Here is a 19,040-nt window from a genome sequence, read left to right as displayed (position 1 = left end):
GGAAAACAAATATCAAAATGACTATTGAAGACTCCTTGTTGGTCATCTTGTGGGAGGGGGTGGAAGGGGCATTTAGAATAACGTTCGAAATCCTTTGTTTTAAGATTTTAAATGTATTATGCAATATAAATAAGTATTCCATGGTAGTTATGGTTATATAATAATATTCTAGTATTCAAGAAGTGACTTCTCACAAGGTTGTATTCATATAACATATTCTTGAATACAAATGGAATATTTACACCACACGTCATTAATTTAACTCTGATGTTATATATTCTATCCTTAACAAACTATCATAAAAACATAATAACACCTCACCCAAATGTCGGTAAAAAAATTTATTCCTCATCATAAATGTTGGTATTTGGAATATACATAAATTACACAAAATCTGATTTTAAAAAAAATAACTTTTTTTTAATTGAAGCACGGAGTAATTTTTTTTACAAAATCTTTGAGAAACCCTGTTCTATAAAAAAAAACATTTTAAGTGGACTTGCACATGGTTCCTATATTAGCAAAGTGAAGAAACTGAGTTCTTGCCACTAACTCTGATTTTCTAATCACTAAAGAGTAAATTGTTAGTAACAATAATAATAATACCTGGATGTATCTAGGGCTGCCAGGTCTTGTTGTAACTCTGCCAGGGGGTCTCTGTTTAATCCCAGTTTGTTTATTATATACTGAAAATAAAATACATTTTTAATAATCTATAAATGCATTTTGAATAGACGATAAAAGCTGTGACATGACACAACATGACATAAAACTGTAAACTGCACAGTGCACAACAGTAAATGCGTCACATGAAAAATGCACAGAGTGAGGCACTGAACAATGATTTTTTCTGGCTCCAAGAATAAATTAAATGACAATCTTATTACCGCACAGGACTCACTATGCGTTTAAAATGTAGATTCATAAATTAACTTATTTTAGAAATGTGTATCTTTATTCATATAAATTTAATTTCAAGTGATCTACAGACCCGATTCTTAACTGTACCTTTTAAACCTATATCTAGTAAGATGTCGTCGTTTTTCTATCATCAAGGGTGATAAATTATGTCAATTTTGACACTGCTGCATAAACCCGCTAATGACTTTATTAAGAAACTGCCATTCAAATTGATTAAATTACAGATAAAACCCAACGAAATATCGACGATTTTTGCACAGACATAGCTTTATAAGGACACCATTGTGAATCGGTTTTGTAACTCTTTAATGGAGGGTCACTTAGAACCGACATAATTGTTTGATGTTTAAGATCTACCTGAGGAAGCTGTGTTTGAACTCCGTGCACAACTCTCGCCTGTCCTTCAGCTGCCTCCAGGAGTTGATAGAATTCCTCCGGATCAAACTCCAGGCACTCCAGGAGTCGAGCAGGACGGGATACAATAAGAAGTAGTTTCTTTACCAGACAAGTGAGAAGAGCCGCCGCCTCGGGAGATTTTTCTCTTGTTTGAACCAACAGTTTCTCAAGGTTCTCACTCAACTCGTAAAAATACCTGAAATTTAAAAATATTAACTTTTTTCATCAGAGATACATGTTGCAGATGAATTATTTCCTTTCCTTCTATAGAGAATGGAAAAGCCGGGAAAGAGATCGTTACACAAAGATTTCATACTTTTATGCACTAATGTCAACTGAAAAAATAGAAACGCAAAAAAGAAATTTAAACTTAGTTTTGATCAATATCCGCAGTCATGAATTTGGAAACAAATGGTATTTTTTAAGGATTACAAACTTTCTTTAAAAAACCGTTTCCCCATTCTGAAACAGTTTGAATATTAAAAATCTGCACCTGCTTGTTACCAATCTCTCCTGTGACTTGGTTAAACAATCCCTGGCCATCTCTAGAACCTAGACAACATTTATTAGTATCCGGGAACAATTAAAGAACCTAGACAACATTAACTAGTAAACGGGTATATTAGAAGACCTAGACAACATTTACTATTATAAAGTAGAACCTAGACAACATTTACTAGCATCCGGGTACAAAAAGAGAACCTAGACAATATTTGCTAGTATCCGGATACAATAAGAGAACATTGACATTTACTAGCATCCGGGTACAAAAAGAGAACCTAGACAACATTTGCTAGTATCCGGATACAATAAGAGAACCTAGACATTTACTAGCATCCGGGTACAGAAAGAGAACCTAGACAATATTTGCTAGTATTCGGATACAATTAGAGAACCTAGAATTTACTAGCATCCGGATACAAAAAGAGAACCTAGACAGCATTTACTGGTATCCAGGTACAATTAGAGAACTTAGACATTATTTACTAGTATCCGGGTACAATAAAAGAACCTAGACAACATTTACTAGTATCCTGGTAAAATTAGAGAACCTAGACAACATTTACTATCATATGTGAACAAAATGAGAACCTAGACAACATTTACTATAATATGTGAACAAAATGAGAACCTAGACAACATTTACTAGTATCCTGGTAAAAAAGAGAACCTAGACAACATTTACTAGTATCCAGTTACAAAAAGAAAACCTAGACAACATTTGCTAATATCTGGGAACAATAAGAGAACCTAGACAACATTTACTAGTATCTGGGAACAATAAGAGAACCTAGACAACATTTACAAGTATCCAGTTACAAAAAGAGAACCTAGACAACATTTACTAGTATCCAGTTACAATAAGAGAACCTAGACAACATTTACTAGTATCTGGGAACAACAAGAGAACCTAGACAACATTTACTAGTATCCAGTTACAAAAAGAGAACCTAGACAACATTTACTAGTATCCAGTTAACAAAAGAGAACCTAGACAACATTTACTAGTATCTGGGAACAATAAGAGAAGCCCGATTTAATCAAAATCTTAATTATAATTTTTTTTCATAAATCGTCGAAAATCTATGTTAAGAATTAAGATGTTGAAATTGGAATTAATGAGTATATGATATTAAGATTTAGTGATAAAAATTTGCCTCCATGAAATAACTCCAGACAAATGAATGTTTTAGGTGAGGCTAATAATTCTAAAAAGTAGTGATCTAGAAACCCTAGATGTTCTTGTTCTAATACCTGATGATGGACGAATCTAACTATAGCAACACTATCATGGTTTATCTCTTGATCCTCGTTGGGTTCACACAACCTGGAGAAATAAGGTTTAAGATTGGAGTTTCTCATTAAGTAAAATCATAAAATATATAAAAGCTTGTACGATATTTGGAATCTTGAAGAAGGCCCAAAAGCCATTTTGAATTCCAAACAATTCAAAAATGTTGTCTAAAATATTTTAAACTTGACATGATATATAGACTAATAAGAATATTACAAGGTATTCAAATAGTAAACCTAATGTAGAAAAGTTAAGTGTAATATCTTTGATCATGTTTAAGGGACACACAAAATTTTTAAATATCGTATTTAACAACTAATATGAAAATGCAAACTAACTTATTGTAGATCTAATTATCCTCTCTAACAAGATTATATTTTTAAATAGAATAATCCTGATTATGACGTAAAACAAACCTTTCATGATCTGTAATAAAGTTCTTGAGTCTCTCTTCCATCTGCTGGGTGGCCTTGGGGAACCTCTCCTTGTAGAGCGTGTTCATCAGGACGATCTCGTTGTCGATCAGAGGAGTACGGATCGGAGAACTGAAAATTAACGATCAATGAACACGGAGTAAAGTTGACGAAAATGAAGAACATAGATCCAGGATACAGCAAGGAGAGATACGCTTTGGGTTTGATAAAATGTATCTCTCTACCGTTTCCATTCTCTATGTAGAAGTCTACATATATATATTACTATAGAATAAGATAAAGCTGTACTACACTCTGTACAGACGTCTACGTATCTATGTACAGAACTAAACTATGTACTGAGTTTATCTTTGTACATAAAGCAAGGGAAGTTGAATAAAGCATCGAAGCTATTATTAAAGTATGTTCGTCTTATTGGAGTTTGAATATAAATAATAACGGGGATAGAGGAAGAGAAGTGAAAATGGAAGAAATAAAAAAAAAGAGTTGAACCCCAGAAACTGTCTTGTAGGTTTGCCCCATTAAACATACAGCTGCAGACCACACTGGCTGGTGGGGACCTAGATACCAGGATATTTATCAACCTGAACAAAGCACACACCCTTTCTGTCATCCAACCTTACACAAACTCATCCCAGTCCATTTTTTATTTATTAAATTCATCCCTCCCACTACCATGTATATTCTCCTTGTAAATTTCATTCCGAACTAATTTTTCTATCTGTATTATTATACCATTTTATTCTTAAACCTTGTTTTAACATAATATTTTCCTTCTATTTTATCCCACAAGCTATATTGAGTTTTCCTAAAACCCACTACTATATACGAATGCGTCGAAAAATAATCGATGACTACTGTTTGTAATATCTGAATGATTTGTTTGGAATTAAATTGATTTGTTTACTATCCGAGTTGAATGTTGCATCTTTCCGAATTTGTATGGACGCTGCGTTCTTCGGTATGAGTCGTTTTTAACAATTTTCTCCTTATAGACGCAACAGATAGAAGTAAGATTAGTAGCGATCAAAAGCGCTTATTTTCGCCGTATGCATATACCCCCTTTTATTTTTCGCGAACACTCCCTTAAATGAGGGACATGCTTGATTCACAACAGTACTCTTTAAACTTCTATTTGATCAATGATATGGAAACTTAGAGAAACCTCAGTTGAAAAATAATAGTTTTTAAAGTGTTGAACATGGATATCTAATTCATTCTTGATCAAACAAATCTTTTAAAGGCACCGTTTAGAATCGGACATCACACTTTGTAAAAAGAGTCATTTGGAATTATATGTTTAGTCCCTTGTACCGCCACTTCAATTACCACTGGGGTTGCAAATAATCGTTTTACATTAAATTAATCTTTTTAAATAAATGATGTTCTCGTTCTATGACGGAAAATATTGGATATTAAAGCATAACTCTTGATAGTTAAAATTCACGTTACACCCGCTTCCATCTCTAGAAAAAAAGGTTTTCTGTTTTCTTGATAAATTAGAATTTGATTTATCAAGATAAATGCGAGGGGCATGCAACATAATCCTAGCAGTAGAAGGGCAAGGGAGTGGGGTAGTCGGGTTTCGGATTTCATTGTAATTATGCATTATATCTGTCCTAACAATAAGGTAAACAACAGGTAGGCCACTCAATGGTTTAAAAAGTTCTCAAAAAGAGAAATAAACAAGGTTTACATTACTACACAGTATAGGTAACCCACGCAGAGAACCCCACTGTAAACCATGATAAGGTTGAAACCATGCTCTGAATGATCAATCCATACCTGAGCGATCTTGATCTAGGACGGAAAGCAGGTGATCTTCTGCCATCATCTAGATCTATGAGACCAGGGTTGGAATCATTAGAAGAAAAATGCCTGAATATATTAAAAATAAAGAATCTAGAACAAAAATTAAATCATAAGTCGTGTTAAAAATAAATTGAAATTTTTTATCAAACCTCGACATGTTTTCCTCAAAATATTTGATATGAAAAATAATCCACAAATATATTTATTTCCTTTCTATTCTTTTCTTGGAAATATAAAGAGAAATATAACAATCATGAAGCGTGAATGTTAGTATGTTTATATCCCCTAGAACTCCCCACGGCATTTCAGAACAGGTTGATAAGTTGATAATAATAATAATAAACACAAGAAAATAAGTTAAGCTGAGGCCGAATTTAAAGAATTTGAGCCGCGGCTCCAATATGGTTAGTTTCACTTAAAATTGTATTAAATTCTTCCGAGATTTAAGCCGGCGCTCAATTAAAACCGGTTTTAAGAGGATTTGAGACGCGGCTCAAATTCATTAAATTCGGACACTGACCTGTGCATGGATTGTAGTTCAGCAGTACTAGGAGCTAGAGCTCCATGTGGAGCCAAGATCTGATGAAGTTTCTCCTGACTAGAGCACTGACTGGAGACATTACTAGAACCAGGAGTAGTTCCATACCCGGAGCTAAAATAAAACATTATTATTATTATTATTGAGAAGAAAATAATATTTACACATAAATGTTCTAGTTAGGTTGTTCCAAGTATCTCTTGTTGTTCATTAGTTTTACGAAGAATAATAAATCTTCCAAAACATCAAGTGAAGAATCGAGCTGCTTTTAAACCAAAAGCTTGAAGATGATTGGTTTTCCAATAGATATTAAAAATGTGCTGAGCATATTTTGTCTGAACTAAGCATCTAGTTAATGAACTAAGCAGTTTGTGCCTAACTTGAAAAAGAGGACAAAATAGAAATTGAACTTCGCATTTAGTAACTGTACTGATCATCTATTACTGAAGTAAAAAAAATCTTTTTTTAAGTTTAGTCTTAATTAAGCTAATTAAAATGACTGTATACATAATTTGAAGAGAACATCAATTTAGAGAGATTCATGTCCAATTAACAACGGTACTAAAGGGCACCATTATCTGAGTAACAGTGGGGAAGATATTGTTGTTTTTCGATCCTAAAAGGTGACAAGTTTTTTCTTTGAATTAGCATTGAAAATCCGCTAGTCGCTTTTGTTGAAAAGCCACAATTAAAAATAGTAAATTTTCAGCAAGAAAGTTAAAAATAAATCATATATGCAATATGCATCCTTGATAAAACAAAGGTTGAAAGGGTACGATTGTGAATCGGACATGGCACTACCGTAAAAAATCCTCCTTATAGACGCAACAGATAGAAGTAAGATTATTAGCGATTAAAAGCGCTTTTTTATCGCATTAAGCCTATAACCCCTTTGGGGTAATTTCTTTTCGTTATAGACCAAAACCAGAAAATATTCTATTTCTTAAGCATATTTTTTCTAATTTAAAAACGAAAAACATTTTTATTTATAAAAAAGTGTACTTGACATAAATGCATAAATATTTAGTTTTAGAAAGATATTTCTAGTTTGAAAGATATGCTGGATTGTGAGAATGACCTTATTGTGACGGCTTTCTAGATGTAAGACGTAAAGAATGCGTTTATACACATTTCTAAGGTCATGACACATAAACTGATGAATGTAAACCTCTGATAAAGATTTAGTTAGCTAATGCTAATGGAGGGGGAGAAGGCCAACCTCAAAAAAAGTACATCTTATAGGTTTCAAAAAACTTAAAAATCATTTACAGTTACTAAGAAATTAAAACTTAAGACTGTTAATCGCATAATTATTTTCCATTACTTTTTAATTCTCCGTTAAACTATTGTTTAAATTAAAATAAACCTAAATGAACATTGCCTCTAAGTTAAGAAAAAAAATAATGCTTGTAATAACTATTCTAACTTAATAAAAACAATATGAAAATCTCAAACCATTAAAAAAAATTACTTTTACATTAAGAAAAACCATTAATATTAAGTCAGAAATTCAAAACTTAAGCAAGTTTTTTTAAAGCCAATTTAGATTTTTTTCGGTTAAAATGTAAAAGAGATCCCACCGCGTTGAGAAGAAAAACATATTTGTGAAAATATTTTATTTATTTTGTTATAGATGAATAAATAAAATACTTGAAATTAATCGCATTTCAATCGATAAAAGTTGGGTGCAAATTTGACAAACTGAGAGTAAAATCCTTATTGAACTTATTCCAATTAAATATTCAAACCAGTGCATAATTCAAGGATTAATCTGAAGGTTACAGTTTTAAAGAAAACTTTAACCTTATCTTAATTTAGATAGGACCATATGTTGTATGAGTTATCCGTAAGGTGTTTAAGATCCAAAAATAGACGAAATTCATTTGGCCTGAATAGCCAAGGCAACTAAAACAAGCAGACAAGACAGGTCAAAAGAATTTTGGTAGTGACACTAATTTTTAAAGAAAGTAAAACCACAATATACAATAGTAAGGGGGGATACTGCATAATGTATAAATATATTTATAAAAATAGTTCTATTAACTTCATCTATAATTTCAGGGTTCTTTTGCTGAGATTTTTTTTTGGGGGGGGGGGGGGTGTTTTTGGAGAACAGTATTGAAAAATTCTTTCCATTTTTATTCTTTGACACCGGGAGGGATTTTTTCAATATTTACCCTGCAATAATAAACTAATTAACACATGGTTGGTGGATGAATATTAATATGAAATCAATTTAAAGGGACTGTAAGCGTAATTTAAAATGATCCTCAATACAAGGATGACAATGCCTGATTTACAACGGTACCCTTAAAAGCTTTGTCCGATTAAGTATGAATTAGATATTCAAGTTTGATTTTCTTTTTCTTGCTTTTGAGTAGTAATCAAGAAATTAAATGAATAAAACACTTGAGTCAGAAAAACAATGTTATCATCCACATTTTTTATCAGATCAAGGTTGCGAGGGTACCGTTGTAAATCGGGCATTGCCATCTACATGCAGGATCACTTGAATACCTGGGTAGGCTGGCTACAGACCATCTACATGCAGGATCACTTGAAATTAAGATTTTGACGACTGAATACCTGGGTTGGCTGGCTACAGACCATCTACATGCAGGATCACTTGAAATTAAGATTTTGACGACTGAATACCTGGGTAGGCTGGCTACAGACCATCTACATGCAAGATCACTTGAAATTAAGATTTTGACGACTGAATACCTGGGTAGGCTGGCTACAGACCATCTTCTCCCGTCTGCTTTCTTGATGTTAACAAATGCAAACTGAGAGGGAGACACTTTCGGGGAATCTGAATATTTACAGGGATTAAAAACAAGATTTTAGGGATCATAATTAGGTTGTTGGGATTCTTCGTGAGAATTCAGGAATCGACCTCAGATTTCATGGATCATTAAAGGGAGTGTTCGCGAAAAATGAAATGGGGGTATAGGCTTAATGCGATAAAAAAGCGCTTTTGATCGCTACTAATCTTACTTCTATCTGTTGCGTATATAAGGAGAAACTTGTTAAAGACGTCTCATACCGAATAACTTAGCGCCCATACAAATTCAGAAAATTGCAACATACGACTAAGACCGTAAAAAATCCTCCTTATAGACGCAACAGATAGAAGTAAGATTATTAGCGATTAAAAGCGCTTTTTTATCGCATTAAGCCTATAACCCCTTTCATTTTTCGCGAACACTCCCTTTAAGAAGATTTTATAAATTGTTTTAAGGTTTTTCGGAACATTTACAAAGTTTATGGGATCATTAATGAAGATTTCAGGATTGTTGATATCATATTTGGATCATGAATTAGACTTTAGTGATCAATGGTAAAGTCGGGTAATCAAAGGCAGTGTGAGGTGAAAAAGGATTGAGTTAAGGGATCATTTATGGATTAGTTGTTCAGTTCAAGGATCCATAATGATATTTAAGAAGTAATATTTAAGTATAGGGAGCAGAATTTGAAATTAGGGATCCAATATTCAGCCTAAATTTCATTAATTTATAATTTATCAAGTACGAAAGTAGAGATCAATAACAGAATTTACGGGTAAAAACAATAACATGAATTTTATTTCAGGATTCATAAAAATTTTGAATTGTGGATCAAAAGACTGAAGTCAGTTGAAGTTGTGGAACTTTTTCAATTAAAGATTAATTATAATAGAAAAACAAATAAATTAACCATAACAAATCTAAAATTCTAGAACTGGCAAAAGATTGAATTTTGATAAGAATGCAAATATGAAAACTAAATTAAGCTTTCATTTAATTACTCTAGCGTAATAAGCTTGCATGATTCAGGAAGGTCGGAACAAAAACGTTTTTATCTAGTTACAGATCTAACTGAACGCATTCAAAGATTTACTGTTAGGATTTATTATGAAATAAGTAAATCTGGATTTAGATAAACATTAAGATTGACAGGGGTATAAAGAGACCATTACAAGTAGCTGGTGGGAGGTTCATAAGAAATCATAAAATAAAAATAAAGTTTAAATTAAAAAATTTAAGTTTTCATATAATGCTAATCTGATATTAAATCCGATTTAAGCGATAAATAAACTTTTTAACCATTGCAGAGATTTAAATTATTATTTTAAACGGAGCTGATAACTTTTGGATTAAATGATTATCCGCCAATTCAAAAGTTTTCAACCCTGTTGAACAGAAAGTACAAAAACTATTTACCAAGTGGGGAGACAGTAGTAATAGGAGAATGACATCTCGGCATGGTTGGACTGGTCTGGACAATCATGGACTTCCTCTGACTTCGTGCAGCAGTTCGTCGGGATACAGATAGTTCTTTCTATAATATATTCTAGTGTCGTGGGTTGCATACATGGGAATACATTGTACCTATATATATATATATATATATATATATATATATATATATATATATATATATATATATATATATACAGGAAGATGAAAGCTCGATCAAACAGATGCATAATTTGACTGGTTGTTTAAACCCTAATGTTTCTGATCTAACACGATATCTATTCTCTAGGACGGGTTCAAAGATATCCATTCTTTAGGACGGGTTTTAGGATCGCTAAATGTTACAGGGAAAGAGTAAGATTACCTTGAACTGTTGCAAAGATGTAAAAGAAGGTAAAACAGATTGACTGAGATTAAGGTGCAAAGCAGCACGTCTCAGGGTAGTATCGGAGATACTTCTCGACATACCCAACCCTGCTCCTGCTCGTTTAGAACCATGCTCCGGGTTCTGTTTCTCTACTGGGAACGCAGGAGGAAGAAGATTGGTTGGTGTGGGCGGTGGATTAGTGTGAGCTCCTGAGTTGGCTAAACCTTGAAGTCGTGGGTTTCTTAGTAGGCTGTTCATACAGGGTTCAGAACACTTGTGCTGAACTAAACTTGAACCTGAGCAACAGAAAAACAAAATTCATTAATAGTCCTCAGATTATTGCTTGAAGAAAATGCACGAAACTAGATAATATTCTTTCAATTTAATTATGGCCGGGATTTACATCAAAGGATGTGCAAATTCATGGTTTAGAATTAAAAAATAATCATGTTAAAAAGTCTGAAATATCTACCATGTAGCGGAGGAACCCTTGGATGTCGTAGTATAACAGGAGCTGAACCCGGAGGAGTATCAAAGAATTGATCCTGCTCCTCCACCTCCTCCTGTCTCATCACCACACTCTTCTCGTCGTTTGAACCAGACATGATGTTCAGAATTAGTTTGGGGCGGATATCCTGCTCCGGGATGGATAAACTGTCCTCTACTCCGGACTGGTTGAGAACAGTGAGCTCAGGATCCTCGTCTTCTCCCTCGGTATCTCCGGCCTCGTCCTTGTCGGAGCCAGCATCCTCCGACCTCCTACCGCCTCCCTCCTGGTGGAGCTAAACCATACACAAACCATCAGAGTTAGACAATTGAAATATCAATTTATTATCAAGTATTCGTTATTACATATTGAGCGTTCATGAATATCATCTTTCGTTATATAATAGTTCATTCATTAATAATTAATAAAATTCATTAATATTAAATCTAATTTTTCTGAAAAGTTCATAATTTTTTATTACTTCTTCTTTAGCTAATGATAAATGTATCGTTAATTTTATAATTAATTTTAAATTTTTATCAAACCATTTTATAATCGTTAAAATTCATTTAATCAATCAATCATAATCCATCATTAATTAATTTCGTACGTTTTTTATCAAAAATCCAACTAATAAAATTTGATCTTTTGGCACACACTTTAAAATATGGGTCATCCATCAAACCAAAAATATTTTTAAAAAAATTATATCAAAACTCATTTTTGAATCTGTTAGACGTGTATTTATAAAAAGCGAACCCTTGTGACAATATTCAGATTTGTATAATGATTAGTAATAATTAGTCATGGTTTTATTTTTCGTAACAAAATCTTATAGTAAGTAACTGATAATCAATTCTTTAAGATCTGCATGAAAAATGGATTAAAATGGTAAAACCGAAGTTCAAATTGTTAAAAGTAAAGGATACATCCTGGTGGTATTTCCCCACCCCCTCTCCTCACATACCCCCGGACATACACAGACCTAGGCCACGTTTCTTAACTTTCAAATCTGACTTTTACAGCTTTAAGACGTACCTGAAAAAATCTGGACTTAAACCTCCACATTTTATAGATTCGTTCTCATAATAATGAACAGGGAATTAACCCTTAATAACGTAGACCGTAACATTTTGTATAAGTTAATACATTCCGTGACTTTCCTTTCAACTCGGCAGACCGAGACCTACTAACTGGCGGAAACCTCGAACTGTACCAGGCAGAAACCGGTTTTAGTTTACTCAATCAGCTGATCACTGTTATGCCTAAGTTGTCCAATAGAGGGGCAGAATATACGAATACGAAAAATTGTCCGACGAATGACGATTTTATTTGTCAAAGATTTTAAAGAACTTGTTTGCATACCTTTTCTCGATGAAACGTTGAATTATATGAGAAAGTGAATCTATTGTCGTCCTCTTCCGTCCCAGGAGGACTTTCTTCGACATAAAACTCGTCGAGGTCGACCTCGCTAAAAGAGGATAAGGTTGATAGCTCGCTATCTTGCCGCTCTAGAGGAGCGGTTTCGTTCTTATCCTTCTCCTCATCTATGACGGAGCAAACCCCTCCAGATTTAAAGAATTTTAATGATTTACTTTCATTAATCCTGGCAGGGTTACTCGGATCGCCGGGGTTAGAATTAGGTTCGGCTATTCCAAACTTGCGGCGGGTTTCCATCTTGGGGGAAACCGCCTCTTCCTCCGCCCTCTCCTCTTGAATGGCGGTTATCTTGAAGCCCAGAGCCCCCTCTCTCCTCTCTTCATCATGGAAACTATTGAATTTATAACTAAATATTTTGGACTGAAACATTTTCTCTCCTCCGTGTAGTTCACCATATCTCAATTCACGATTTTAATCTCAAATATTTTTGTCGATTTCCACCATTTTGAATATCCTAGAATATTGAAGATTTTTAATTTCATGTCTATCTGTTCTGTTTATGTTTGGCTTTAAATTGTTGTCTATGGTATACTGTGCAAATAATGACTTATGCAAACCTTTAAAACTCAACTTTTCTCATATGTAAAAACCTCGCGTACCGTGTACTTTATACGTTTTGTTTGCAAATCCAAATTGATATTGTTTCTGAACAAAAAGGTTATATTTTTCCCTTTTGAATATACCACAAAAGAGCCCCCCTCCCCCTCTCTCTCAACCCCCCCCCCGGTAAAAAGTTTGGACACGTTACATGATCTATCTATTGTTCCTCGGATTTAATGTTTAATATTTGTATTTTCATTTATTCAACAAAAGCATTTGTGTACTCAGCCTCTAGACTTGTCATTCATATATTTTCTAAGTTTATGATTAAATAATTTATATCAACAATAGTTTACCAGTCAGGGGGATATTCTAATTTATACAAAATGTCTGAAACTATACATGAAATCATCTATTTGTTTTCATTTCTATTTTTTATTTAGTAGGGGGAGAAATGCAAAATTTTGTATTAATAAAATTCGAAAACAAACAGGAACTGCAGAAAAATAAAAATAGTTTTCTTTTTTTATGTTGATTTTGATTTTACTTTAGCTAGTAATTAGCATTGACAATTTGTATCTCAAAATATGTAGGAATATATATCAACATACAAGTTTTCTTCCGAGGAAGATTTTCAATTTATCGCTATTTGTGATGTTGTTGTTGAGACACCACTGACCACATAATAATTACACAATTATTCATGCTTATATAAGTTATTAAAGTACTGCCTAGTGCCTATAGGCTATATATGTAGGTATATATATATATATATATTCAATATTCATACATTACAATTGTTTAATCAATGTTTAAATAAATGTCCATTTTATAGATTTATATTGATAATCAAAAATGGAACACACGCCATGTGTTTCGTCTAATGAACTTTTTGATGGAACTTTCTTGGCGTTGGTTACCGAAATAATCACTCAGCAGGAGAACTTGAGAAGGTCAAATTTAAGGGGGATTACTGGTCAGACTTTGTGACCTCGTACCTACTCTAGGCTTTATTTTATGCAAACATGAGAAAATCAAGTTTATCCGGTTAAATATTAGAAATTCAAAACATTTTTGGTCTTCTCGATAGCTCTTAAACAAGAGGAGTTATGGTTGGAAACATTTCAGAGATAAATCTTACGTGAAATTTACTTTAGTTCAACGTGAATTATGTATCCAATATTTATGAGAATGTTGTGCAGACGTGCACAGAGGAATGTGTGACATGGTGCAATGTATAGTTATTCCATCCATGGACCTTGCAAATGTTCTGTAATAAGAATGAATTTAGAGAATGTATTTCGACAAAACAATATGAAACATCTTGGAGCTGGTTTGGACTTTACGGCAATTTGTAAAGATAATAATAGAATTTTTTTCATGACAGATTTGTTTCCAATCCTGATCTTAAATCTATAATAAAATCTTAAAATCAATAAGAAGGAATAAATGTGTTCGAGAAAAACAAAAAATGGAATTAGATTCCTTGAAAGATTATACGAATTAAGTATTGAGGATTGACTGAAGAAAATCAGGATAAAAATAAAGTCAGATTTTATAAATGAAAGGAAATGAAAGAAGTTAAATAAAATTTTAAAAAGTTGAAAAAGCAGAATGTTGGATAGGATGTGAAGATATAAGAAAAATGTGATTAAAAAAGAATGGGAGAAATAATGAAAAAGAATGAATGAAAGGACGAAAGGAAAATGTAGGCCTAAGCAGAATTTGAATTAACTTTTCTTATTCAAGGTTAACTTTGAGTCATGGGATATAAAACCTTTAGAGGAGCCGGGGAGAGGGGGGATGGTTACCACAAAAGAGCGCGGGGAGGGGGGGCATAGTTTTCGTCAAGAATGGGGGGGAGGTGTGCAATGCAATACTTCTTAGAAGTTGTCAGATCCTGTGAACCTTGTTAATGAAAATAAAAGCAGTAAATGTATTTTATGCATATAGAAGTTTTGGACACTGTGTGTATAATTTATGCAGTGATTCCAATATGCAATATTATTCAACAAAACTATCTATTCAATCTTTTTAACTCATAAAAACATCACCCTTCCTTCCACTATTATTATCACACTTTTTTCGCATTTTATTCTGTACATAAGAAATTAGAGTAAACCCTGTACATGAGATATTGTAGAACACCCTGTACATAAGAAATTGAAGAAAACCCTGTGCATGAGAAGTTTTAGTACACCTGTAAATGAAACTGTACAGTACACCCTATACATTGAACATTACAGTACACCATGTACATGGAACATAAAGGCACACCCTGTACATGGAACATAAAGGTAAACCCAGTACATGGAACATTACAGTACACCCTGTACATGAAACATAAAGGCAAACCCTGTACATGGAACATAAAGGCACACCCTGTACATGGAACATTACAGTACACCCTGTACATGGAACATAAAGGCAAACCCTGTACATGGAACATAAAGGCACACCCTGTACATGGAACATTACAGTACACCCTGTTCATGAAACATTACAGTACATCCTGTACATGAAACACTACAGTACACCCTGTACATGAAACATTACAGTACACCCTGTACATGTTCTGTATTTTTCAAACCGATTTTAGTATTCTCCCTAGAGAATAATTCATGCCCATTTCTACCGATAATAACCATAGAATTTGACATTAACTACGCGTACAGTTGATTCTCAAATCACGAAATATTTCGCAGCGCCATTGTACCCCCCCCCCTCTTCCTTAACTTGATTCAGTTGATTTTAAATATATTATTCCTTAGAAAACGGACACTTACTCTTTCAGTTAAATTTATAGATTCTCTCTCTGGGCTCCATGAGATACAACTCCCAATCTCAAAATAACAGAGCGGAAAGATGTTTCTAGTCTCTTGAAAGCCAAGTTTGAGGCATAAATTTGCGATAACTTGGAAAGCGGGGGGCTCTGGGTTCAGACTATAGAAGATACATTAGAATTTTACATTTCAGCTGTACATATAATACTGTTTCCATATCTGGACTGGAGAATAATGAATGTTAAACCTCTTCTTTTTCCCGCCGTAATATTTGACTTGGAGAAGTCTGGATTTGGAAACCCAGTGTAAACCATGCCTTCCTCCTGTCTTGTATGGAATATATTGGTTGTGTATATCTGCATTCAGGTGTCTGACTGCGAGATAAATAGTTTTGAATGAATCTGGAGACTGTAAGAATGAATCGACGTGTACAAGAACCTATACGGAGCATGATTATATCTCCATCACGCTGTGGTTTAAAACCTCTACACATTCAAATAAATATCCATTTAATTAAATCTCGACTGAAGCAAGAAGAAAGGGGTTGAACAACACCTATATATTTATATAGGAACCACCCATTCTATCTATATATTGAATATTTTATATTTATATTTACACTACGCCATGTTAACTCCAAAAGTTTACTAATTGCTTGTTATATATTCTGATCCTACAGTAAGATATAAAGTTAGCGTATATATAAGAACCTCCCATTTCTTCACACGCAATAAACTTGGGGTTTACGAGTCGTACCATACCTACAAGTACATACAGATTAAGCTCAGACCATTGAAAACTTATCATAAAAAGTTGGTTTTTAAATCTAGAGATCTTACAAAATTGAGCTGTTCTACTCACAACTACAGCGCTCAGATATCCAAACTCTACAGCGTCATAGGTAATTTTAAGATAAATTAACTCTGGTGCATTACAGTTAGGACATGAAAACTCTACAACTACACAATCAAAATGTTAAAAACTCTGCAACTACTAATTTCGGTTATCAAAACTCTGCAAATACACAGTTAGGATATTAAAATTCTGCATCTACACAGCCGGATATCAAAACTCTGCAACCACTAAGTTAGGATATTAAAACTCTGCAACTACACAGTAAGGATATTAAAACTCTGCATCTACACTGTTTGGATATCAAAACTCTGCATCTACAAAGTTAGGATATCAAAACTCTGCATCTACACTGTTAGGATATTAAAACTCTGCATCTACACAGTAAGGATATCAAAACTCTGCAACTACAAAGTTAGGATATAAAAACTCTGCATCTACACAGTAATGATATTAAAACTCTGCATTTACACTGTTAGGATATTAAAACTCTGCATCTACACAGTTATGATATAAAATCTCTGGAACTCATAAGTTAGGATATCAAAACTCTGCAACTACACTGTTAGGATATCAAAACTCTGCAACTCCTAATTAGGATATTAAAACTCTGCAACCACTAAGTTAGGATATTAAAACTCTGGAACTACTAAGTTAGGATATCAAAACTCTGCAACTAAACTGTTAGGATATCAAAACTCTGCAATTACACTGTTAGGATATCAAAACTCTGCGACTACTCAGTTAGAATACTATAAGTATGCATTTTTTCTTGCTTGTCCAATTCTGCAGTTATCTGAGCTGATTTACTCTTCAGTTATCTGAGCTGATTTACTCTGCAGTTATCTGAGCTGATTTACTCTGAAGTTATGTTTGGCAAGTGGTAAAACTACTGAAAGTAAAGTTACTCTGTATGTTTAGCATATACAGTGTAAAGTACTGAAACTAAATATGAATACATATTTTTATTTTCTAGGAAACGTGACAAGAAACTTCTAACCATCTCATGAGCAAACAGTCTTGGTAAACTTAGCTTGCCCAGGGTTTCATGTTTGCAACCAAACCTTCCTTATTAGTCGAGGAGGGAAAGGAAGAGCTAATTTATTCCTTCTCTCTTACTCGTGTAATAATATGTATAGAGTCATAAGTATATGCTGAGCTATCATTCACTTATGGTCCGAAGATGAATCCTATTATTCTCACGGAGAGATCGTGCATAGGATCATTTAGACTTATACAATTTCCATCCGTTCACACCTTCTCATCCTGCACACCATTCTCATCCTTGTACTATACATTCATCTCATTCTCATTCTCATCCTAATACTATACATTCATCCCGTTCTCATCCTTATACTATACATTGAACCCATTCTCATCTCGATACTATACATTCATCCCATTCTAATCTTTACATTACACATTCATCCCGTTCTCATCCTTATAATATATATTCATCCCATTCTCATCCTGCACACCTATGCTTATCCTCATGCTATACTATACTTTCATCCAATTCTCATACTCCACACCCGGTATACTTATACTTAAACTCAACTCTTTTCTCATCCTCATCCTGCATATTCTCATGGATCTCATGCTTATACTAGATACATTCCATATTCATGCAACCCTGCCTTTTCCCATCCTTTGCACACGTCTTTCCCCCGTCTGCCTCTTTCTAATTCAATTAATGACGTCATTATTCTGAGGTTCTGACAATTATCAAGATTAGAGTAGTTCGCTGCAAACAATTCAAATATTCAATGACTTCTATTTATCCATTTAATCGGATTAAATTCAAATTCCTTCCAGTTGGGTTGGAATGGTTCTCCAGTCTCTGGTTCCCTTGTAGAGTTCCATTAGATAACTTCTCAAAGTCATAAAAAGAGTAAACAGTGTTTTCTACTCCGAGTGCACAATTACCAGGGTGATTTCAACTTTAGGAACACAAATCTCAGGAAAGCAAACTCTACCCGAGGCACCAGATACTATCCTGGCAAATACACAACTATAGTTTTACATCCCATGTTCATTACAAACAAAAGAACAATGGAATTGAGTTTTTGCCACAAATTCACATTTTCTAATCCCTATATCTTTGCAACCAAATGTCGTAGACCTTAGATATTTTAAACTATGAGTTCCATAAGATAAAATAATCTAACGTTGAAATATCAAAGGTTTACACCATTAGGTTACAAAGATAAAGGGTTGCAAAATTTGAGTTTGTTTCAATGACTCAATTCCTTTTTGCTAACTCTAAATACCTTAATTAACTTTGAGAAAAAATTATCCTTTTAAAACTAATAAAAGTTTGAAAGAACTTTTTTGCTTTTCTAATATCTTTTCAGTAATCATTTGGGAAGAAAAAGAGAGAGAAACTTGATAAAAATATGAAGTTGTCAAGAAATAAATTGAAAATACTCCCCCCCCA

The 19,040-nt window shown here is 33.5% G+C and overlaps 1 protein-coding gene across 5 annotated transcripts in view; it reads right to left on the bottom strand.

Annotated features, from left to right (window-relative positions):
• The window catches only part of LOC111712437 (microtubule-associated serine/threonine-protein kinase 1), a 42,431-nt gene that overhangs the window by 11,566 nt on the left and 11,825 nt on the right, over nucleotides 1-19,040 (bottom strand). For 4 of the 5 annotated variants that reach the window (XR_002767458.1, XR_002767457.1, XR_002767456.1 and 1 more), the window contains exons 2-13: nucleotides 12,354-12,882; nucleotides 10,974-11,283; nucleotides 10,499-10,797; nucleotides 10,099-10,216; nucleotides 8,621-8,708; nucleotides 5,879-6,010; nucleotides 5,332-5,424; nucleotides 3,529-3,657; nucleotides 3,073-3,145; nucleotides 1,811-1,869; nucleotides 1,279-1,513; nucleotides 607-686 (exon numbers count right to left, since the gene is read on the bottom strand). Coding sequence is in view for 2 of the 5 variants with exons in the window: in XM_023487038.1 (XP_023342806.1) it covers nucleotides 607-686; nucleotides 1,279-1,513; nucleotides 1,811-1,869; nucleotides 3,073-3,145; nucleotides 3,529-3,657; nucleotides 5,332-5,424; nucleotides 5,879-6,010; nucleotides 8,621-8,708; nucleotides 10,099-10,216; nucleotides 10,499-10,797; nucleotides 10,974-11,283; nucleotides 12,354-12,797 (2,060 nt within the window). In the remaining 3 variants the exon portion in view is untranslated. Of the gene's footprint in view, nucleotides 1-606; nucleotides 687-1,278; nucleotides 1,514-1,810; nucleotides 1,870-3,072; nucleotides 3,146-3,528; nucleotides 3,658-5,331; nucleotides 5,425-5,878; nucleotides 6,011-8,620; nucleotides 8,709-10,098; nucleotides 10,217-10,498; nucleotides 10,798-10,973; nucleotides 11,284-12,026; nucleotides 12,190-12,353; nucleotides 12,883-19,040 lie in introns of those variants that run through there. The other variant, XM_023487039.1, reaches the window with a different exon arrangement.

The sequence above is a fragment of the Eurytemora carolleeae genome, unplaced genomic scaffold, assembly GCF_000591075.1.
Source record: "Eurytemora carolleeae unplaced genomic scaffold, Eaff_2.0 scaffold1195, whole genome shotgun sequence".
Taxonomy (NCBI): Eukaryota; Metazoa; Arthropoda; class Copepoda; order Calanoida; family Temoridae; genus Eurytemora; species Eurytemora carolleeae.
The sequence above is the reverse complement of the archived record's forward strand: the minus strand, read 5'-3'. Positions and strand labels throughout refer to the sequence as shown.